The sequence below is a fragment of the Myripristis murdjan genome, chromosome 21 (genome assembly GCF_902150065.1).
Source record: "Myripristis murdjan chromosome 21, fMyrMur1.1, whole genome shotgun sequence".
Classification (NCBI taxonomy): Eukaryota; Metazoa; Chordata; class Actinopteri; order Holocentriformes; family Holocentridae; genus Myripristis; species Myripristis murdjan.
In genome coordinates, this window is record NC_044000.1 from 32,768,050 (window position 1) to 32,792,268 (window position 24,219).

General features: G+C 44.8%; 1 protein-coding gene across 1 annotated transcript in view; it reads right to left on the reverse strand.

Annotated features, from left to right (window-relative positions):
- Positions 1-3,634: 3,634 nt before the first annotated feature.
- Positions 3,635-24,219, reverse strand: part of LOC115379487 (adrenodoxin-like) — a 33,732-nt gene continuing 13,147 nt past the window's right edge. Inside the window, exons 3-4 of the mRNA XM_030080197.1 lie at positions 8,994-9,123; positions 3,635-3,889 (exon numbers count right to left, since the gene is read on the reverse strand). Of these exons, the coding sequence (XP_029936057.1) occupies positions 3,769-3,889; positions 8,994-9,123 (251 nt within the window). The 3' untranslated portion in view covers positions 3,635-3,768. The remainder of the gene's footprint in view (positions 3,890-8,993; positions 9,124-24,219) is intronic.

Sequence of the window (24,219 nt, forward strand, 5' to 3'; positions counted from 1 at the left end):
TGTCTGCAGTTCTATTATCTTGTTAAGTTTCAATAACCCTGACATAGCAAATAATCTGTTGGTATGTTCTCTAAATTCAGCTCTGTGAATAGTTCTAACTGCTCTTTTCTGTACTAAAAATAATGGCATTATATATTATATTATATTATATTATATTATATTATATTACTTATATGATCTGCTCGTGAGCTTTCACTCCGTCTCCTTCCTTCTCACCTGGAGAATCCTCCATTAGAACAGCAGCCCACCAAGGTGAGACACACCTGGCTGTTAGAGGGGACGGGAGACGGCCTCTGATTGGTTCACTGCATGTTACGCCCAAAACACAGCCAGGATTAATGAAGAGACTCAGGACAAGCCTTTAGAGCCAGGAGCCTGGAGGAATGACCCTTTTCCCCTTGTTAATACAGCAGAAGTGGACTTGGACTGGCACTGCAGACCGGCTGCAGCGTCGGACAGGAGAGTTCGGGTCCATTTGCAGGACAACCAGCCACAACTTCACCGTGTCCCTGTGCATTACAAGTCAAGATTCAAGAGTCAAGATTTTTTATTTGTCACATGCATGAATGTACAAGTACAGCAGCAGTGAAATGTGATGGCAACAACTCCAGCACTGTGCAAGTAAAATAAGATAAAAATAAGTATGTATGTGCACTCCTATATACAATCCTATATACAGTATACAATTATGGACATTAAGTGTGCATTAAGTGGACATTAAATTAGTCTGTCTTTTTGTCTTTTGTCATTCAGAAATGCACAAATGTTTTTTTAGATAGCACTAAGCTACACTTTCTGTACCTAAAGCCTAACCCTGATGACGCTCGTCTGCTCTACCTCTGCTTCTAATTCTCCCATAATTGCAAGTGGTGGAATGTGCGTGACCTTTGACCTTTTGTACAGTTACCGGGGCTGAGAGAGACCTCGGTGTGATGGCAGCATGCAGGAACATTTGCTTTATGATGATGAGCACAGTAAAACTTTATGAAGAGGAGGAGAGGAATCTGCGCAAGCGTCTTCTCTCTGTGTGTGTGTTGCACCTGTCAATCAAACAATGGGGGCGGGGCTTTGTATTTTCTGTTGATGCAGTTTGAGTTGCTCATTTTCTTTGTCTGGTGGCCATCGCTGCTCAGACTAACTCCCCAGCTCTTCCTCTTCTGCTTATTTCAGACCAACCAGAAGACAAAGTGCATCCCTCCCTGCACCGAGGGTTTAGAGAGGAAAAAGGAAAAGCTTGAATCGTTGCTAGGTAACAGCAAAAAAAAAAAAAAAAAAAAAAAAAGCATTTAGTGTCATTTTTCAGATTCACTTCCTCCCCTCTCGACTTGACCTCCCACATCTAAAAATACCCCCCCCCCCCCCCTCTCTGAACTTTGCTTCATTCCTAACCTCTGTCCACCACTCGGAGGAGTTTCTCACACTTTGCATCAGCATCAGCAAAGTGACCTGTGACTTTTTTTTTTTTTTTTTAAATGGCCATCGTCGTTGGAATTTAACTCTAATTGAACACCAACACGCTCAGGGCCAACCACCAAACAGGCACTGGAGCCGCTCAGTTTCATGACCTGCAGTCGTGTTTGGGACAAAACAGCCTCTGTGTTATGTTGTGCAATCAGTGATGTAACCTGCTGCGTCGCTGCCAAATCAGTAAAACACTCTCATTACTTTCATCCCAAACGCTGTAAAATTTGAAGTGAAACTGACCATTTCCTCCATCTTACTGGCTTTGCTTTTAAGAGGTTTTGTTTCGATCTGTGCAACAAAAAAAGTCGCTTCAAATTATCTTCAAACGCCGTTCAAAACAGCGGTCTGAGGCCGGCCAGTCAGTTTTTTCTTATAAAAAAAAAAAGTTTCGTGTGCTCTGGCTGTCCGCAGAGCTGCGAGGCACGAATCGCTTTCCGTACAGTAACAAAACAAATCCCTCAGCATCCACTCCGCGGGCTCTTTTATGGCAAAATTATAGTCTTTTACAGGCTGTTTTTATGGCATTTGTTCTGTTCCCTCTCTGCGGGGGGAGAATCGGAGCCACTTCCTCTGCAGATTATAGTTTTGGTTGTGAATATTTCTTGAAAGCAGACCTGCTTTGGAGGCAGGAATAATCTCACTGGTTGAGTAAAACCCATAGAAATAGAATCTGTACGTTACGGGTGAGGGTTGGGTTCATGTATTTCCGGCTGCTTCCTGATGCCTGACGCCTTCAAGAAACAAACTGAAAACACCACGGCTCTTGTGTTTTTATCTAAATAAAACTACAGTTGGTTTGTAGGGGTGGGCATCGACGGGTAACTGGTGATTCGATACTAACACGACATTTTACCCACAAAGTGCCAAGGCAAAATAATTTTCCCATAAGCAGGAATCAGTCGTGTTGTCAGTGTTTTAATCTGCACACGTGAACATGACCCAGCAGCTCCAGTTCAAACAAAACAAGGAGCTCAAATGTGCGTCTGTGCAAATTCAGTTAAAAACTCAAAGAGCGATATTTGGCACGTGTGAATCAATGCGGCAAAAGAGGAAGTGTCGCGATATGTCGAGATTTTTCTATGTGTTGTCCCACTCCTCTTGGTCTGTGGGGCCAGGCTGTTTGAGGCTGCTTGAGCTTTTCAACACTTGGATGGACATGAAACCATCAAACTGTGCTCAAATAATCCAGAGATACAAGACTGTGTATGTAAACATGTTAGAGGATAAGTCAATTTGAATTTGTTTATCAAAGATCCTGCAAAACTATGACTTAAACTCTTTTTTTCCTCGACTTTTTTGCACTTCAAACCTTTCATCCAGGTTCTCCAGTGTGTCGGCGTCGTCCTGCTTCATCCTCAGGCAGCCTCTCACCGAGCGCGGCGCCCGAACAGCGGCTGCCAGGCCAGAGGAGAGCCAGCATTCCCTCTCATGCTTTTCCTCATATTTTTTTCCCAGCCAGGTGGAGATTCAAACCGGTGACTTTCCAGGTCACCAGCTTGTTGTTCTGACCTCCAGGCGGGGAAATTCCTCTCAGCCTCTGCAAAATAAACTCACAATAGTTGGATTTGGGCCGCTGGGTTTGCCTGGAAAGCATAAGCCAGTGCATCAGAGGCAGTTTTAATATTTGAAAACTGCTTCTCGACATATGTTTTGGCTCGTTCTGCGTCATATTTCTGGCCTCGTCAGCCCCTTTCTTCTCCTCTGTCCTACTTTCCACCCTCCTCCATCCTCCTGATGGATGGGGGTGTTGGCAGGTTTTCCTCTGAGCTGCCGACTGTCATCGCTCACGTCGCTCCTCGCTGAGTTATGTCTCCGTTTCTGTGATTGACTCCTCGTGTGTGTGTGTGTGTGTGTGTGTGTGTCTCCAGCATGCAGCAGGGTACTTCACGGAGATGGGAACATCCCACTCGTGTAGAAGTGCGGCTCCGTGCTCTGAGAGGACGAGAGCACCGAGTTCAACCTGGATTCTTTGAAGTGGAAAGATGAGAAATGACAAAATAAACGTGATAAAACAAAAACGTGCTGGGAATGGAAACACAGTTCGTCACTCTCTGAGGTGAAATCTGCAATAAATGGACTTTCATAAGTGAAGTGCAACAGGACAGCAAAAAAATACACTGACGAGGAAGGACTTATGAATTTATTTATACTCATTTCTATGATAATACAAGCGTAGCTCTGTCTTTACATCCTTATACGTGTGAATTCAACATTCTGCAAAGTGTTTTTTCTGTCTGTGTCTGAGAGCCGGAGGACGAGGCGGCAACAGAAGGAGAAAAGGTTGGAGACGGTAAAAGACGAATGTTATGCGGAGCTGGAGGAGCCGCTGCTGTCGGCCCGTCTCATGTCAAACAGGCCCGCAGGCACCCGCACCGTCGCCCCCTCCAGAGACCTGGACAGGCAGACCTGGCAACCCAGACGAGACCTGGACACAACACACAGGAAACACACATTTTACTCCGTTTACTCATTAGATAGAAACGTTTGTATCTCCAGCCAATACAGCTACTGGATTTTAATGTTACTGAATCTCCACTATAGTCAAAACTCTTTTCTCTAAAAAAAGAAGATTGAGATGCACTGTATTTTTTTTTTTTTTTTTTAAGAAAATTAGCATTATAATACAGCTGCAATAAATGTGAATTGAACCAAACATCATTCCCTGTGTTTTCCTTGTCAATGAAAGTGGGAAATGTTAAACTAGGCCTGTTGTCGGACATGAATTTGATATCAAATGTGATTAAAATGCAGCCCCACTGCCAGCTGTGGTTACCAGGCAACCAGCTGCTGACTAAACCTGCATCTTTAATGTTTTCAGATGTAATATTAGACTAAAAAAAAACAACCTGCATTTGGCAGACTGACAGGTGTTCATTTGAGAGCCAGCCTTGGGGAGAAAAAACAATACTTTCTAACTTTTTTTAAAAAACAAACACACAAACATAAAACACCCAGTAAAAAGGAAAGAAAGACAAAGATGCATGTGGGGGGACCAGGAAAAACCCAGTCGCCTCCACACTTTGAGCAAATAGTTTTGTGAATTCGCTGAAGTTTATTCATTTTAATGCTTTTGACTGGCTGCTGTATGATGAATGCTAGCAGACACTGTGGGGGCCAGACTTTCAGATAACAAAATTTTAATTTATTTAGACCTAGTTAGCCTCCTATTGTGGAATACTTTCACTTTCTTACAAAATGTATGTTATTTTTAAGTCTTCATTAGCGTGAACAAACTCCTGAGGCAGTCCACTGAGCAGTGACGCTTCAAATCTGCAAGTCCTGATTGGTGGGAAAACCGGCGTTGACGCTGTAAGTCTTGTGTCCTGATTGGGAGAAAAGCCTTTTCAAGTGTTTGTCAGGCATGAGAACGTCACTCCACAGTCAAACAGGAGCCACAGTCTATTAACAAAAGACAGGAATTTATGGTGTGGAAGAAAAAAACACCACTTATCCTAAATAATGGAACACATTTTTTTTTTTTTTTTTTCATATTTTCTGATTCGTTCTTCTGTCAAAGTTGTATTAAGTCTAAAGGGGGAAAAAAAATAAATAAAATTGCATTCAAAAGCCCGGGGGGTAGCAGTGACATGGTAATGCTGACTGGTGTACGTCTGCAGGAGATTAAATCCAATTTATTCTCCGCTCACACCAGATGGATCATCATAATTTCCACAGCAGCACAGCATCACGTATTCAAGTCAGTTTTAATTAAAGTCGATCTGATATTCTCATGTTATTGGTGTGAAGCCGGCTCGGTAACAAGCAGAGGGCCTCTCTCTTGTTAGACATGTTAGAGGTTTAAGTTGTGATGTTACTTATTAGATGTCTCCTGTACGGCTGTCTTGGTTAATTTGAGTGGATCGGTGGTTATGTAACCGAGCAGCCAGCGGAGGTTTGGGCGGTGAAACTTCCTCAGAGAGGGTCAGGTGACGCCCATATGAGCTCTTCTTATGCAACAGCTGTTATTCCAGATGTGGAGGTGATGCAGTGTGTGTGTGTGTGTGTGTGTGTGTGGCGCTGAGGAGGCTACATGTGGGAGAAATCAGCGAGCTGAGAGTCTTTAATTGGACTGGAGCTCAGTCGTGTCCGACATGACAGGTAATGACACGTTCTGACGGGAAATGTGAGAAATGTGGACCCGAGCCAGCCAGCCAGCAAAAACAGTGTGTGTGTGTGTGTGTGTGTGTGTGTGTGTGTGTGAGCGTCTGTGTGTTTGTGTCTATGCATAAAACATTCTTAATCACAGGCTGTTAAGCGTCTCTGGGACAACACCTGATGGGGATTAGTTTGTCACGGAAAAACAAGAGAAAACATCACAAACATGGATAATTCAGCCATACTGGTGTGTGAGTGTGTGTGTGTGTGTGTGTGTGTGTGTGTGTGTGTGTGTGTGTGTGTGTGTGTACACTGCACCCTTTAACAGGAAGGCGAACCTCTGGCCTGCCTGACCCATGACACGTTGCAGGCAGAAATTTTTGATTTTCAGTGCTTGTCATTCCTATAATTAACAGACTCTCCCCCTTTTTGTTGTTGTTGTTGTTGTTGTTGTTGTTGTTGTTGTTGTTGTTGTTGTTGTTGTTGCTGTTGTTGTTGCCAACTGGCCTTGCTGGTAGATCCACCGTTTTTGCCTCCAAGTCACGCCATGAAACCCTAAAACCCTAAAACCTTGTTTTATACGATCCTTTACCTTTTTTCCAGTTTTCCCAGCTGTGGCAGGAGGACATCATTACATCATGAGAGGCCTTTTTCAGTCCCACACGTTAACAAGCAAGTTAAGGAGACTCTACACATGCAAAAATAAAATAAATAAAATTAAATAAAATTAAATTAAATTAGGATATAAATAAAAAATAAAATTAAATAAAATAAAAGATAAAATAAAATAAAAATAAATAAATAATCAATATTCTTGTAAAAAAAAAAATACTGCAATTAAAAAACTAAAATTTGCTCAAAAAAATCAACAAAATTCACGTAATATTTTTATTCAGTCCATGTCAGACTGCAGTGGCTGTGTCTGGTTTGGTGTTATATTCTCTCTCATTGAGCTGCAGCTCGTCTGAACTGGACGGTGCAGACGTTGAGCTGCAGCTCCTCATCGGCTCCGTATCTCCTCTGAGGGATTTGATTAATGAGTGAGCGCTGATCCGATTTGTTTAATCACCATAAGAGGCATTAAGAGGCTTTGCCCCAATTACAGTCATATCTGACTAAATAAACAATCAGTGAGAACAGCAGCAGCGGGGGTGGGGGGGGGATCTGCCACAATGACCCACTTCCTGCATTTCTATTGGCTCACAGCCCGCTGGCTGTCAAGGGGGACGGAGTTCGCCAGATGTCAGTCACCTGCCTGCTCGTAGCCACGATTCTCAGCGTGCTTATCTGTGTTTGTGTGACACAGATAAGCAACAACACACACAACTCCACATCAACAAAACTGTTAAAAGTGACTGGTTTGCCTCATTTCAACCTGATAACACATTTAACAATATTGTTGGAAGCTGTCCAAATACTCCAGATATTGTCTTGATCAATGAATCCACCAAGTCTGTCTCAATTATAGAGATTGGTTGTTCCTTCGATATGTACATGGACACATGCTTCAGTTACAAATGGTCGAAATATCAAACACTTGCAAATGCCATCTCTGCATGTGGATATAATTGTAAAATCATAATTTTGATCTTTGGTAGCCTGGGGCACATGCGCGCGGGAACTACTTTTTGCCAGGGGGTGCTGCGTATGGGGTGGGTGGGTGGGGAGGGGGGTGCACCTGCGCGCGCACACACACACAGGCTCCCTTTCTGAAACGTTAACGTTAGCTCCAGCTGTAGTGTCCCCCGAAATATGGTCAAAAAGAGGCGCTTCGTAACACAGAGAAGGCGACTTTATGAAGGAGAAAGTGAACGTTATGTCAAAAAAACATACTCATACGTATCTTTGCGCATTTTTAAGTGGTTATACGGAAATGCGGGACCTTTTCTAGTGGGTATACGCCGTATACCTGTGTATCACGTAGACTACACCACTGATTTGGAGGCTAAACTTTCAGTGACAGACAGACAACCAGCTGTGCGAGCGCAGCGCAAACAAGTGAGAGAGAGTTGCAGCAGCATCCCGCTGTGCTGGCAGACTCGGCAGCAGGGACGGTTTCTGCTATGGGCAGTGCAACTGCCCAGGGCGCAGTCTACTTGGGGGCGCACGAGAAAAAAAAATCACTAGTTTTCTAGACTACCGTATTGACCCGCACATGCTGCGGCACCATCAGTCGGCATCAGGCGAGCCCGCCGCGGCATCATCCGGCAACCAGCGGTCTGCCGGATCTGACAGGTGAGCTGCCTCATGCTGGCCGGTGCCGCGGCCGGCTCGCCTGATACCGACTGATGGTGCCGCCTGATGTGTCTCGGTGTGATTGCCCCTCTGCACGCGTTTTACATGTTTTTCGTTTTCCTTGCATTAGGTGCAGTAGATTAATACACGTTTTACTTTCTCCCCCTGTCCACACCTTAAGTGACTGCCACAATCAAGTCATTTTCAAAAGAAAATGACTTTGAAATGTGGTAAAATTAATTTGACATTTATTCCACCCCTCCTCAGCAGGGGGTGCTGCAGCACCCTCAGCACCACCCTTCCCGCGCCCTTGCTGGGGCATGTCCACAAGATGTGTGTGTGCGAGGACTCCAACTTGCTGGACTGGCAAGAAAAGTTGCAAAACAGTTGGCTAAATACTGTGTCTGCCATCATTGGCAGTTATTATATATGGAAAAGACAGTAGCTGGGTTTCCATCCAAATATATCGAAATTTTTGAGCGAATTTTGTCAAAATGCGCAAAAGAAAATGCGAATTTATGCCCGATTCCATTAGTTTTGTTTTGCGATTATTGGGAGAAGAGTGCGCCGTGAGATGATGTCATCAGATAGTGTCTGTGTGTCACTGAACAACAACAAACACTCAGCTGACACTCAACAGCTGATCAGGGACAGATTCCTGCTGAACTTGTCGGCTCTTGGGAGAAGTCTGCTTACTATTTAGGCAGCACTAACTTCGTACCGAACCATCCTAAATAAGGAATAAGAGACTAATAATAATAATAATAATAATAATAACTAATAATAAGACTGTAGCGTAGAAGTGTGACGTGGTATCCGGTCCAGTCATCGTTTATTCGCAAAACCTGTTTCCACAGCAAAAAGTCGCATTTTCTTTTATCGTTACGCTGAGAAATCCACCCCCTCCAAGCGTAAAAACTTTTTTGCGAATTTTCGGCCGTTTTTCGAATTTCTGGCATTTCCATCCAAGTTTGTTTTCGCAATTTCTGAAAATGCGAATAAAAATAGGTGGATGGAAACCGAGCTACTGTCACCTTTATCCACAGCCTCCATGGTCTCAATCTGCCCTGTCTACAGCCTGTAGTTCACTCTGTGGTCAAGATCTTGTATTGTTGCATATCGACTCTTGCTACTATTGGGTTTTGATGATATATGTTTTTTCTGAAAATCCAATAAATGAATTCAAATGTGTGACTGACGTTTCAGTGAGGCCATAAGCCAGGTCCAGCATGTCCTGCTCCTCGTCGATGATGTGTCCCAGCTGGTCGTACACTTCCTGTTCCAGGATCAGGTGACAGGTGGAGCACGCCAGGGTCCCCTCGCACGCACCTGACACACACACACACACACACACACACACACACAGGTCAGAAGGTGTATATAATAGGTGTATATAATAGGTGCAAAAAGGTGAATTTATAGAGGAGCAGACATGATGTAAGATGCCATAAAATAATGCAACACGAAGCAGCGTAAGATAATGTGACATGACAATAATAAACTTTATTATTTATACAGAAGAAAGGAGCCACATTTCCATGAGCTCAGATGAAGGAAATGTGGAACCATTTAGGAACCAAAAGGTTGGTTCTCCTGTGGTTCTGAGCCTCAATGCGAGTGGAAATCTACTGAAGCTGACATCATTTTACAGCCATGGATTATAATTTCAGTTTATAATCCTGTCTGCATGAGAAACATTGACAGGAACAGTCCAGTTACTGATCAATATCTGGAATCAAATGGACTGATTGGTTTATAGCATTTAGGCTCATTGACCGCCATGTATTCTACTGTGTTTGGTAAGTGCTCAGTTCTGCCCCCAGTGGACAAAAGACTGTACTGCACTCTTCTTTTTATTCTGTCTCACAGCAGCCACTGACCCTGGTTCAGCTTCCTCTCTCTGTTGGTAACATACTGCAGTGTGATGTAGCGTATCTATATGATGTAATAATAATAAAGTAACATAACACCATATGACGTAATGTAACATAATATAACTTAACATAACATAACTTAATGCAACATGATGTAATACAACATACAGTAAACACAGCGGAACTTAACGCAATGTAATGTAATGTAACATGATGTAACATAACATAACAGAAACTAATAAAACTTATCTTGACATGTCATAATATAACGTCACATAACATAATACAACTTAACATGAGGTAATACATGACATAGCACAATGGTAACATAAAGTAACATAAAGTAACATGACGCGACATAACATGATGTAACGTAAAGTGACATAACGTAACGTAACCTGATGTAATGTAACGTAGCATGGCTCAGTTTAACTCAGCATAAAGTAGCGTACCACATCATAATGCAATATGAAGTAAGTAGCATTAAAATAACACGGCGCAGCCTGAAGTGACCTGTGACCAACAGAGTCCAAGAGAGAACTGGAGGAAAAAAAAGAGAAGAAAAACTGAATCAGTTTGTTTCCTGCCAAAAGCTTCACACCCTCCACAGCCATTCCTCTCCCAGTCGCACTTTTTCCACATTTCATGTCTTCTTCTCGCTTTACGTCATTTAAGATGAAGCCACACAGCCGCAGCCAGGAGGCTCCTCTCATCCAGCTGGAGCTCCTCGGCCTGGACTGATAAGAGTCGGCTGCTGGGGCTCCTGGAGGAGCTTCTGCTGCTGAACGGTGAGGAGGAGGAGGAGGAGGAGGAGGAGGAGGAGGAGGAAGAGGAGGAGGAGGAGGAGGAGGAGGAGGAGGGCAAAAACAGCCGACATCCTGATGCTGTCACGTCTGAATCCTCTCTGCCCGCTGTCTGATGATGAGGGTTCATCTGAAAGTCTCCAAAGTCTTACACCAGAGAACATTACAAAACATCAAGTGTAGACCGTTTCGAATAAATATTGATTTTTACCAACGATATTTATGACCAAGTTGTTTCGTTTATGACAAAATGTGTGTTTCAGATTGAACGCCAGCGGCTGCAAAACGTCACCTCCCAAAGAGGGGTCACAGAGGATATTTGTTTCGTTTCTTTGTTTACACGTATGAAAAATTTCAAACTGATGCAAAATGTAATTTGCGAGGGAATGTGAAGGAGAGTTACATAAAAACCCTCCAGGAAATAATAATTCATACTGTCATATACACAGTTTGTATGTATCGATCAATAAATGTAGACAAAATTTTTAAAAAATGGCGACATTAGTTTAGCACAGCACTGGATGACAGAGCATCCTATAAACACCCATCTATTACACAAACGTAATAAGTCATAGTCATAAGACACACACACACACACACACACACACACACCATTAAAGCCACCCTGAACAGGAATGATGGAATAATTTGGGTAAAAAGTTTGAAGTGATGAAATAGTTTGCACAGCTGTGAGGTGAGAAACTCCCCAGACAGATGCTGATAATATTTTTTTTTTTGTTGCATTTCTTGGCACAGAAACTTTGCAAGCCATCCTCTGCTGTCAGGATCCTGTGTGTGTGTGTGTGTGTGTGTGTGTGTGTGTGTGTGTGTGTGTGTGAGGGCCAGGCGGTGTGTCAGCTGGGGGTCAGCAGGTACAGCTGCTGGCCTGAAAGGGAGCCGAGCCGTGGACTCAGACTCCCTCTGTGACCCGGTTCTCCGCTCGGGACCTAAACAAAGGCCGTTTTATCGGTTTGGTGATATTTTTTGTTTCTTCAGACATTTCTGCTGGATGTCTGCTCCAGTTGGCTCACCTCCCTCCCCGGGCAAAATGTGACGTCATTATTTATATCAGTCGCATTGCAGGGAGAAAAAAAAAAAAAAAAAACAGAGCCGGGGGAACGGGAGGTGATATTCAGAGAAAAAACATTCAGATTAAAGTGATGACTTTAAGAGAAAAAACCTCAGATATTCTCTGAGATCGACTTTACAAGGTTGAGGTCATCAGCTGCAGCGTCGGCAGCGTAGAAACGATAAACTGACTGGATTTCTTGTGCTTTTAGTCTTGGACACTTCGACATGCTCTCTCTGGAGGAGCCAGGGAATCGAACCGAGAACCAAGCGACTGCTCTGCCTCCTGAGCCACGGCACCGGCACTTCTCATCAATAATGACGTAATGCCCCTTTAACTCGTGTGGCCTTAGGGACCTTATTGCCTGCATTCTTGTTGATGTTGTTTACTTACACCTACGACATGCAATGGATCAAAATTACATGACTCCCATATTTTGGCCCTGCATAATCCAGTCAGTCATCCAATCCAATCCAATCCACTTTATTTATATCGCACATTTCGAAAACATAAAAAGTTTATCAAAGTGCTGCACAGTAATTTAAAATAAAAGACACAGTGGTTAAGAAAATGAGGATTAAAATGAGGATACAGATAATAGAGGAAAAAGACAGGTTTAAAAAGAAGATAAGAGTCATACAACAGATAAAAAAAAATATATAAAATACAATAAAATGTGAATAAAAAAGACAGTTACTACACAAACACCGGACAAAGTTATCTGAGCCCCATGATGTCTCAGGACAGTGTTCTCTCAGCGTTAAAAGAAGACCAATATCCACACCTCTGATATATCAACAAAAAGTGGATTATGTCTAATACTGATGCCCCTGCTGGGCCTGCTGGTGGCGCTAGAGGGAACACATGGGGTCATCAGCATTACAAATATAGAGGGAAGGTGATGGGGTCGACAAAATGGACAGATTTCTTCTTCTAGCCAACATGACCATTGTCGACAAACATCATGAGGATCCAACAAATAGATGTGGAGATAAGCCCCGCCCCCCAGGACCTGCTGGTGCCAGGGGAAAGGTCATGGGGTCACTGAAATGTCAGGTTTAGTCCTGCAGGCCAGAGGTTCTCAAGAGAGGGTCCGTGTACCCCTAGGGGTACGGGAGATTTTTCTAAAATGTTAATTTAAAAAATGGCTCATGCATAATTCCTAAAATAATTAGTCTATGCTGTGATAAGTTCAATAAAGAAGGTAAATGTAGTTTTGTAAAAAGCACATTGTATATTTTCCTGCAGGTGTCAGATGTGTGTGTTTGTGGTTTAAATCTGACGTTTGTTCACTCTGAAGCCGAGACAAACATCAAGAGGAAAAAGAAGCAGAAGCAGAAACAAGAGAATCTCCTCGGTGTCAAATACTTCAAAGGTGGTGCATCATTTAAAGGTTTGTGAACCACAGCTCTACTGCCACAGCACACGTTAGCACCAAAATCCACGGCGATCCACCAAAACAGATTTTGAGAACCGACACAGTGACCTAATCTGATCACACATGTTCAATAATCCTCAGCTAGGTCAGTGTTAATGGACAAGCTGCTTCCAGAGATACTCACACACACACTCATAAGTAAAATTAAACATCAGCAACCCTCATAATCCTATGTTCACTCAATAAAAAAGGAAGAAATGACATCTGTAATGTCCATTTCCTCTGGCATACTGGCATAAATGTACAAAAATGCATAAATTGACAGGCCACGTTCAGTGACTAATACCTGAAATGATGTTTGAATGTTGTGTTTGGAGAAAAAAAAAATACATAAAGCAGCCTGGGGACGTAGAAACCCCCCCTCACGCTGCTGTCTGCAGTTTACCAAGACCGAAAAACATGACGCTGTTCGGCTTGAACCAAAAAAGAAAATCCGTCCTGGTCCCAGACGAAGCAGCAGCAGCCAGTCTGGCCTCAGCGGAAGGGAAAACCACCAGCCATGGAGGTAAGCAAACCACACACGCTGTATTTTTGGTGACATGTATTTTGTTGACCCCTCAGAAACAGCCGAGACAGTCCAAGGCCGGGATTTTTTTTTTTTTTTTTCTCTCTAAGCCGTGTCGTAAAAGCGGAGGAAACCGGATGCCGGGAGCGCATCAGGAGAGCGGCGTGGAAACCTGGGAGTCTCCCGTGCAAACTGGGAGGATTGGCAAGTATGTCAACAGCGAGCGGAGAGTCGGCGGCGTAGGGAGGCCGTCCAGAGACCGAGCGGCGAGGACCTGCCCCGACGCCGACCGCAAAACACTCCCACAGCTTCCTTCCTGCTTCTCAGAGACCGAGACTGTTTTCCTCTGAATGTGGAGAAGATAATCGAGACAGAAAGAGGCATTTACATTCCAAGCAAAAACTCTCTGCTGCTTCTAGGAAATGTGTTGTTCTGAAAACCGGCTCGGGTTCTTCTTTCAAACGAAGCTGCCAGCATTTGACATCTTGTGCCGATATTCAAGACAAAAAACACCAAAACACTCTTTCTGTGATTACAAATGACTTTCATGTCAAGCAGCATATCTGTCAACCCTCCTGTTTTCCTGTGAGTCTCCCTCTTTTTCTCCTCTCTCTCACCTTTGTCCCGATTTTGTCATTTCTCCCGTTAATCTCCCAGAGTGTTGTGTGTGAAATCTGTGTCGCCGAATGCAACTGAGAGACGGTCTAATCAACGTCCAACACGAGGCTTCGATTTTCTCACAAATTTTTCTCGCAATTTTCTACCTGGCGACGCACATCAGGCAATGTATGCATGAGAGAATCTTCTTTTTGCACAGCGTCATGTTGACAGGGGCAGTTTCTTTGAATCTTTTCTGCATAATGTGGATGGAAAAGCCTCTGAAGGAAGCCTTTAGACACTCAAACTCTCCGCTGAAGCACGGACTTGTGAAATACTTTGAAGTTTTGCAGCTTGTGTGAGATTTTCCCCACAGGTTTTGACAGACAGGACAAGGACGGATGAGGGGATCTGGATCCTTGGGGCTCTCGTTAATTCACCAGCTAAACTTCAGAGCCCAAACCAGAGAGAGCAGTGTGGCTTGAGGGTGATTCAAACAGAAATATGCATGCACTGTCTGGTCAGAAAGTTAAAATCTGAATATACTGTGAAGGCTTTTCTTAGTTTTTAAGAAAAGCTCGTGTCTCGTGTTGTGTTGTTTCCAGCTGCAGCCTAATTTCCCCTCCCAAAGGGACACTTAAGCATCTAAAAACTGAAAAACAGAAGAGCTCTCAGTGTCCGCCCTGCTGGCCTGGAGAGGTTGGTGACTCACTGTGTTATGTTATGACGTGACCACTAATGCATCTTGTCAGCGCTTAAAAATGTCCAGCTGCTGCTCTATTTGGCGTTAAACTCTTTGCTTTTAGCTTCTTCTTCTTCTTCTTCTGCTCCTTGACTCTCCTCCTCAGTTTGTTAATGTCAGCGGGGCCGGCGGGACACGTGGAGGTCAGGTTACACCGCCGTGCAGCCCGGGGCCAAGACGTGTCCTACATACAGACGCCACCTTCCATCGCCGGGTTCATCTGACCTGATCCAGTTTGTTCAGACGAGCTGCTGCGTTCAGGGACAGGTATCCTGATGCTGCGTTCAGGGACAGGTATCCTGATACTGCGTTCAGGTCAAAAACATTCATGCAAGCTTCCGGCTCTTACCTACAAAGTCTTGGAGGGGGGCTGCCTCCCCTTTTGAGCATCAAACACTTGATTTCCTGCATTTTGGTGAATTTTAGGCACCAATTTGTGCCTTTTCTGCAGAGATGGGATCAAGTCACCCATGTGCAAGTCTCAAGTAAGTCTCAAGTCTTAACCTTCAAGTCTCAAGTAAGTCCCAAGCAATTTTTTCTTGGGCAAGTCAAGTCAAGTCACAGGTTATATCAAGTCAAATCAAGTCAAGTCCTGTAATAGATCAAGTCAAGTCCAAGTCAAGTCACATTATTACAATCTTACCTGCAGAGTCCAGTCTTAATAAAGAGAAAATATAAGATATTAGTAACTGATTGACAGGGTTGTCATCCAATCATTACAACACCATTCCCAGCGTGCGCTCGTATACCGGGTAATATTACAGGCTAGAGATATTTATTTTCTATTTTATATTCAAACTGAAAATGAAATGAACAACAGTCAAGTCACTCAAGTCGAGTCAAGTCGAGAGTTTTAAACTTCCAAGTCCAGGTCGAGTCTCAAGTTTTTTATTTTTTGTCAAGTCAAGCCACAAGTCATTAAAACAGCGACTCGAGTCGACTCGAGTCCAAGTCGCAACGACTCGAGTCCCCATCTCTGCTTTTCTGTATCAAGTTATGATGTAAACGTCTTTAATTGTGTAAGTGAAACACAAAATTACGGCACCAGGTGACAGTTTAGATAAGATATAATGGACGATAATGACGTGAGGCTCTCAGGCTGTATATTCTGTATTGCTTTCAAATATTTATCCTCCTGTAAATAAGCTTTCCTCGTTTGATGTAAAAACTCCCCTCCCCAGCTTCACACACACTTTCTTGGGTTTTCCAAAACCATGCAGCAGGTGTGTGTGTGTGTGTGTGTGTGTGTGTGTGTGTGTGTGTGAGCCGCATGAGTTCGACCTCACATGGCTGATGTGCTGAATCGAGGTCAGGCCCGTGCACTTCAGCAGCTCGTTAGTTTAGTTTCCTGAGCCTGAAGCTTCACAGGAAATTCTTCTTCACAGCTTCGACGTGCAAAGAAAAAAAAAAATCATCTTGGAGTTGCAGTCCCACCCAAAAAACAGCCAAGGAGCCACCCACAGCGGCAGAAATGACGAGGACACAGTATCAGCGAGAGAACGATAAATATGCACACACACACACACACACACACACACACACACACACACTCGGCTCCCTCCGGCTGACAGGGAGCTGGGAGGTAAACATCCTAATCAGGAGACCAGAGGACTGGAGGAATGTAAATGTGAGCAGAGAGAAGGCGGACTGTCAGTTCACGTTTTGAGCTGGCGAGCCCGGAGGGACGCCTCGCAGTGCCGCCGCCGCCACCGCCGCTCAATCGCTCATATTGACTGGAAACCGTCAGCGATATCGGCCGGCGGGTCGCGCCTGAACGCGCTGGAATGCGACTCCCTCACGTTTCGTCCGGCTCACGTGCCACCGCCGTGAACCCTGGCTGCTTCCCCCTCCGCGGGGAACGTCGGCCATGTTGGAGCCGAGAGAGCCGCATGCTGGATGTATCAGCTCCAGTTGCTTGCAGCAGAAAACTGGACAGCTTCAGAGCGAGCTGAGAAATGAGAGAAGGCCCGGGGGTTAAATGACAAATTTCATCAAATAAGGCCGGGAAGATAAATAGTGAGAATAAACAGCGGCACCTGTTTCCCCTCTGCTGCCTCGCTCTGCCGTCTGGACCATGAGGAATGTTTCCGATGCAAACGGAGAGTCATTTTGAAATAAGCAAAAGCATGAACGAGAGAAAGAGGAGGAGGAGGAGGAGGAAGGGGTGACGAAACAGAAAGGGAATGAAAAGCCAAAAAAAAAAAAAAAAAAGACTTGGAAAAGCAGATGGAAAGGAGGACGGAGAGCGAGGGAGCAGTCAAGGTCAAAAAGCACCGCTTGGCTTTGGTGAAGCATCAAAGCAGCTCAGCAGGTCAGGGGTTAAAGGTCACGCTTTGACGGAGGAAGACGAAATTCTGCGTTCACTTGAAGCCTCGGTCCTGCAGCCGGTGTGGACATCGTCACAGCAGGAAGAGGAAGCTGGTTGTGACATGTCGCTCTCGGTTAATTTATGAAGCATGAACACACGAGCAGAGCCGCTGAAGTCAGACGGCGTGTCTCTCCCCCGGAGCGAGCTGGGCTTCTCCGTCAAGCCCCCAAAAAATGCAAAACACTCCTCCAGACCAAAAGATAAAGGCGTCCTGATGCAGCTGTGGGACCTCAGAGAGACGGCACGGGACGAGCCAACGGAAACAAATCAAACTCATCAAGTTATGAACGTGGAATGTAAATTCATATCCGATTAGCCCCTTGGCTCGAAACGTTTTAAACCAACTTCTGAATTCTGTTGTCTGTTCTTGAAACGCATGAACTCTTTATTAACTTTTTATTTTGAAGGCACTCTTTTCTTTCATGAGAATATGCTGAAATGTTCAGACCTCAGTCCTCTAACACTTTCCACAGACCGGAGCGTCTTCATGTCAGAGGCTGAAGTATGAACCTCAGGGGATTTTTTGTTTTGTTTTGTTTTGTTTTTCAAAATGGATGCAGATATCTTGTCCTGGAGAGGGCCTCCTCAGCTCGAAGCAGACAGACAGACAGACAGACAGACAGACAGAGGGGCAGACAGACAGACAGACAGAGGGACAGACAGACAGAGGGGTAAACGTTTAAAGGTCCTGGGTCCTCGGCCAGCTGATCTGATCTTATCTGATTTGATCTGATCTGATCTGATCTGATCTGATCTGATCTGATCTGATCTGATCTGGTCTGATCTGATCTGATCTGATCTGATCTGATCTGATCTGATCTGAGTTGATCTGATCTGAGTTGATCTGATCTGATTTGATCTGATCTGATCTGGTCTGATCTGATCTGATCTGAGTTGATCTGATCTGATCTGATCTGATCTGAGTTGATCTGATCTGATCTGATCTGATCTGATCTCTTCTGGTCTGATCTGATCTGGTCTGATCTGGTCTGATCTGATCTGATCTGATCTGAGTTGATCTGATCTGAGTTGATCTGATCTGATTTGATCTGATCTGATCTGGTCTGATCTGATCTGATCTGATCTGATCTGATCTGATCTGGTCTGATCTGATCTGATCTGAGTTGATCTGATCTGATCTGGTCTGATCTGATCTGATCTGATCTGATCTGATCTGATCTGATCTGATCTGGTCTGATCTGATCTGATCTGATCTGCAGACACACGGCCAGAGTTTCTCCCTCCAGCTGAGAAAATGTAGCTCTTGGCTTCAGGTGAGACTCCTCGGAGGTTTCCAGGCTGAGGGGCCCGACGTACGTAAAGCCAAGAGCAGATGATGTTTTATTTACCGTTGATTAGTCACATGCAAATGCTCCATCATGCACACACACACACACACACACACACACACACACACACACCATGTACAGATGCATGCGTACGCTCACACACACCACACACACACACACACACACACACACACACACACACCATGTACAGATGCATGCGTACGCTCACACACACCACACACACACACACACACACACACACACACACCATGTACAGATGCAGGCGTACGCTCACACACATGGCAGCGAGCCTGGAGATCCAGATTTGTCTACGTTGACACACAGGAGAAAAAAATGCAAACACATCACTGCTGAAGGGTTTGCAGGGTCTGTGCCGCCGCCAAGGCAAACAGGGACTGACGGATCAAAAACAAACGCTCCTGTCAAGAGGCCGGGCGGCCAAGCAACACGGCGGGGTCGCCGGCAGAGCAGGGGGGGGCGGGGTCACCGGCACAAGAGCCGGCCTCTTCTCAGGGCGATCTGCATCCCTGCTCACTTCATCGAAGCTCCGATTTCCCTCTGAAGGAACAGCAGCCACTAAAAACCAGGTCTCAGGTGTCCCTGCGCCGTAAACTGTGATTTGTGTGGGAAAATGGTGGAACAGGAGGAGGAATGCTGTGAACACGTGAGTCTCCTCTCCTGATCACAAGCAACTTAAAGTCCAAATCCACTCAAAAATGTTTTTTCTTCTATTTCTGTCCCCTAACATGTTGGACCTCGACTCTGCTGCCTTGGATCTGTGCAGAGTTTGTCACTAGAGGCGTTTTCACACTGCTCTAATGAAGGTGGAGGTGTGTGTGTGTGTGTGTGTGTGTGTGTGAGATTCAGACCGACCCAAGGCCAGCTGCATCACAAAGTTATTATTGTTTAAAAAAAAAAAAAAAAATTATAAAAACTAGGGAGTAAAAAAATGATTTTCGTAGCTGAAACAAGAATATGCACAGGCTTTTGATGGCTAGATTATGGAATATGGCACAATATGAAGGGCTGTCGGGGGGCGGGACTTCCTGGTTGTGTGTACAGAGCTCTGGTTACGAGCCGAGCGAGGGGGCGGGGCCTATTTTAATGTTCGATCTGCACATTTTTAGGTTTGCAGCTTTATTTAAGGCACAAAGGATTGTTTTTTGTTCATGGCAAAACCTGCTAAATCTGGAATACTGATGAACAGAGATTATTTTAGGGGCTTTTAAGGGGCTTCATGGCGGGGGGCTTTAACTCTCTATGGCTCCTGAAGAGAAAAGACAGTTTATAGCTCCAGTTTGTATCGTCCAATCAGCAGATTTCACCGTCTCACTTTATGGTTTCTATTCCCCCTCCCTGTTGCTGCTGTTTCCAAAATCCCAGAACACACCCTGGCATCACGGGATTATTTTTTTTTAAGCTGCAGCCACATCGAAAAGCACAGTCCTGATGTGGGCCGGTCACAATAATCTGGCAGATTAAAGCCGTCTGCACCTGGCCTTTGATCACATGTTTGTTTAAGGTGGCCCTGCAGCTGCCGAGGCCTCCAGCTCTGCTCCATCAGCTGACAACAGTCTTTCTCTGAAGCTCAAACTTTGGCAGCTCCAAGTGGAAATTTCTGAACGGCTGAAGGACTTCACTGCCTCGAAATCCTGCAGCATGACGTCAGGACACCACATTTCTTCTTAATGGCTGCTGCGACTGGAAGTGATGCCTCTGGGTTTCTCTGGAAGCAGCGCTCGCTCACTGATGTTGTTTAGGACGGTTTGTATTTCCTAAGTGTCAGCTGGTCACTTCCTGTGTCGGTTCCTGAGATGATTTCCCACCAGTGACTGGAATAACACCCGAGTTTAATCGGAACAAATATGACAAATCTGAGAGTCTCAGTTCAGGGGAACAGGACAATGTTGTCTGTCACATCTCCACTTTATGGTTGTATTTTTACATAGAAATGCAGCGGGTGTGGCGTACAGTGGAGCTTTAGTGATGCATGATACAGGCGTTTAGCTGTGTTTACTAAAAATGTCGCAGACGATTGGATAAGTCTGTTTCCACAGATATAATATGAGAAGATAAACAAAATCTAAAAATATAATGTGGATGTTCTGTTCTTCCTGTTTTCCAATTCAACACGCAGCAGCTTCTTACAGTCATCATCACCTGAACCACACCTGGAGCTCCCCTGAGGATGCTGCTGATTGGTCCGCCCATTTGATTGATGATTTCAAAAGTCACAAGAAACAAGAAAAAATTAAAGCTGTAAGCAGCGTTGGACGGGCCCTCGCACCCGTGTCCCGCGTCCCCCTCGTGCCCGTCGGGGACGGTCCATTCACGGTGCCATTCACTCAATCACACACACACACACACACACACACACACACACACACACACAAAGTTCTGGCCCTGTTGCTAGCGGCGCCCCTCCAGCAGGTGGCGCCCTTAGCATGTCCTAGTGTGTGCTTGACATGACCTGTCACTCCTTTTAAGAGGCATGTGCATTGGGGGATGTGCCAGCAGCTAGTGTGTGTCAGTAGAGAAGGCAGAGTGCAGAGCAGAGCAGACCAGAGTCCCACCTGTTAAACTAGTCTTCACCGTGGCCACACACCTTTTCCAGTCCGCACCATGATATATAGTTTTGTAGGAATTGTGGTCCTCTTTCCATCGGCATAGATTTGAAAGCTGTCAGACTTTTACTGTAGTCAGCAGGGGCCTAATTAGCCCCTAGCATTCTGCGTTATTCCCACCAGGGTCCATGGGGAAAAGTGGAGGCGCTGGTTGTGGACACTGACTTTGCGGCCTTCTGAAATCCAAACGGTTCAAAATTTTACTAATTCCTTCAGAACTTTTGTTAAGGACTATGTCCTCTGTTGTATATTTGCTGTTCAAGCCGATAAAATTAACGCCCTGTGAGTTTATAGATTTTCTGCAAAGTGAAAATTTGGGCGAAAACGTGACTTTCAAACGCAAATTGCGTTCTTCCTGTTGGTTTTAGGTGGGGGGCGCGAGCACGAAAAATGTGGGGCTTGATGAGATCTACGTTTCGGCGCTGGTTTGGTCTTTCTATGACATTCCTGTGGGCCGCAGGGGCTGCCTTTGCGTCCCTAGGTGGCGCTACCGAGCCCATTTTTGCATGTTTAGGGGGTCAAATTAAGCCTCAAAGAGACGTAATAATAAGGGAGAAAAAAAACGAAGCAGATACAATAGGGCCCTCTTCCAGAGAGGCAAGGGCCCTAAAAATGAACTAAGGAGATCAGCTGGCAGTGCAGCGTCAACAAGTCTAATGTGTCTCCCTGTTCCCTGCATGTTCCTCCTCCAGCAGCTGTGCAGGGTAAAACTGGACTTATCTCACCGTTTCCTCCCTGCAGCCCGACAAGCAGAAAATGGTGGCTTTTGGTGTTTAGGACCCAGAAAAACTGTTCTCATAGGGAATGACCTCCCTGCTCCCAGAAACACAGGTGAAACTCCAGCTGCCGAAACCAGGCTGAACACACCTGAGCCTGACCGGCTCTGGAGCTCAGCAGGTGACGCAGCGTCGCTCTCAGGCTGTGGCAAATGCAGAAGGACAACTTGTGCCGCGTCACCGGTCCAACAGTCCGTTATGAAGAAACCCAACAGTCCGAAAAATGTCCGATTGGACCAAAAGCCCATTAGTCTGGAAGCCGGTTGTCCCCAAAACGAAGGCCCATTGCTCTGAAAACACACTCTGGAGCTGCTGGAGCTCAGTGACTGTCGGTGTGACGTGGAGTTTTGCATCCACCCTTTAAGATTCAACATTCAAGATTCAAGATCACTTTTATTGTCATTCAGACACCATTTCAACCATTTTTTTTTTTTTTAATTTATTTAATCTTGTACTCTGTGGATACTGCTGAAAACTGTGAATTTCCTTCGGGATGAATAAAGTATCTATCTATCATGTAAGTGTCATGCCTCAGGGTCTGGTTTTGCATCATATACAAATGTTTTCCAAATCAGAATTTTAAAAAATGTGACTCTTTTAGGCATTTTTTTTTTTTTTTGCTATTCACACTGATACCCCCATCCACTCTCCATAATGGAAAGTCTAAAAGCATCAGGACCCTTTGTTTTTCACAATAAAAGCTCTAACCTGGTTCCATCTCACCACTTCACATTAGATCAACAGTCCATGTTTTACACTGACACCTTCTTTGGAAAGAAATTCACATCCTCGCTGATGTGTGTGTGTGTGTGTGTGTGTGTGTGTGTGTGTGTGTGTCCACTCTGTCCACATACTTCTCATCACTAAACGTACGGCTATGTAAACGAGCGGCGAGGGGAATCGGACCAGACTTTGTCAATCTCACCTTCCTTTACAAATATTTACGTCTCCATATCGTCCATTATCCGCGTGCAAACAAAAACAGCCTGTTTATGTGAGCGCTCACGTTTCTGACGGGATTTACTGGAAGGCTGAGATCATTTCCGAGGGACCCTGTCCATTTACCACAGGATGCTTTTTTTTTCTCTCTTACATCCACAGAGATGCTGCGTCCAACCCTCTCAGGATCAGATATTTACATGCATCTTATTCCAGTCTGACATTTGATGATCTGATTAAAACAAAGGGAGCAAAACAAGCTAAAAGCAGCGCTGAAAACACACGTGCACGCTCTCTTTCATACACACACACACACACACACACACACAAAGCAGCGCCAGCAGAGGTGAACGCTGTGAAGCCCACTCAGGCACCGCTGACATTTAAACACACTCACAGCCTTTTGTCCCGCCGTGCGTCTCTCGGCCCTCGGCCCACACACAATCACAAATCTGACATTTGAGGCAGGAAAACACATACAGGGGCGGCCACGAGGCACGCAGAGAGCGTCTACGCTTCACATCATCGGCTCCAGAAACACCTTTCATAGCAGCAACACATCTGAAAATCACCCTCAGAACCCTTTCCACAGGTTTATGGTCTGCCATCCACTCCTGGGTTATAGATTTTAATACAATCATGAAGTCACAATGAAATGAAAAATGACTTGTTGAATGTGTTACCTAATTGTCCATGCAGGAATATTCACCCATTTAGCAATAAATACTTAGGGATGTACTAAATTCAGATTATTTTTCCAGTGGTAATGTCAAGCTGAGCTAATGGGTGTAAACAAAAATTTCAAATGATAAAAGCATCATGTTTTTGAAAAAAATATCGAATAAAAATGTCCTAGTCTCCCTAACTGAGCATGGGTTTACACTTTTGAACGATGTCTGTCCTCGTTAAGCCCCGCCCCAACAACCTCACCTGACAGGAAGTGCCTCGTATCACAGAGCAGACTCTCAAAATGCTGTTTCACTGTGATTCTAAAATAAACACTGATCCCTCAGCCGCTTTAAACATTTTCCATTTTGTTGTCATGCTGGCGCAAACTAAAGACCGCATATCCCATAATCCCCTGAGTGCTGTAGCAGGCATGACGTTCTACCAGCAGAACCTGAGTCCTTCTGGTGGGTCTGAGGAACCCTCACAGCGCTCAGGACTGCAAACATTAAAACATTCTGCAAACCACGGAAACATTTAAAGGTGCACTGCGTAAAACTGAGGACCATGTACACTCAACCATCATGTTTTGTATTTCTACCATGTTTTCTGATAGCTGAGCCTCAAGGGTCCTCACTTGAGCGCAATTTGACGTAATGCACCTTTAATGAGTCCAGATTTATCTTCACATCACACAGGCGGCTGAAAATGACA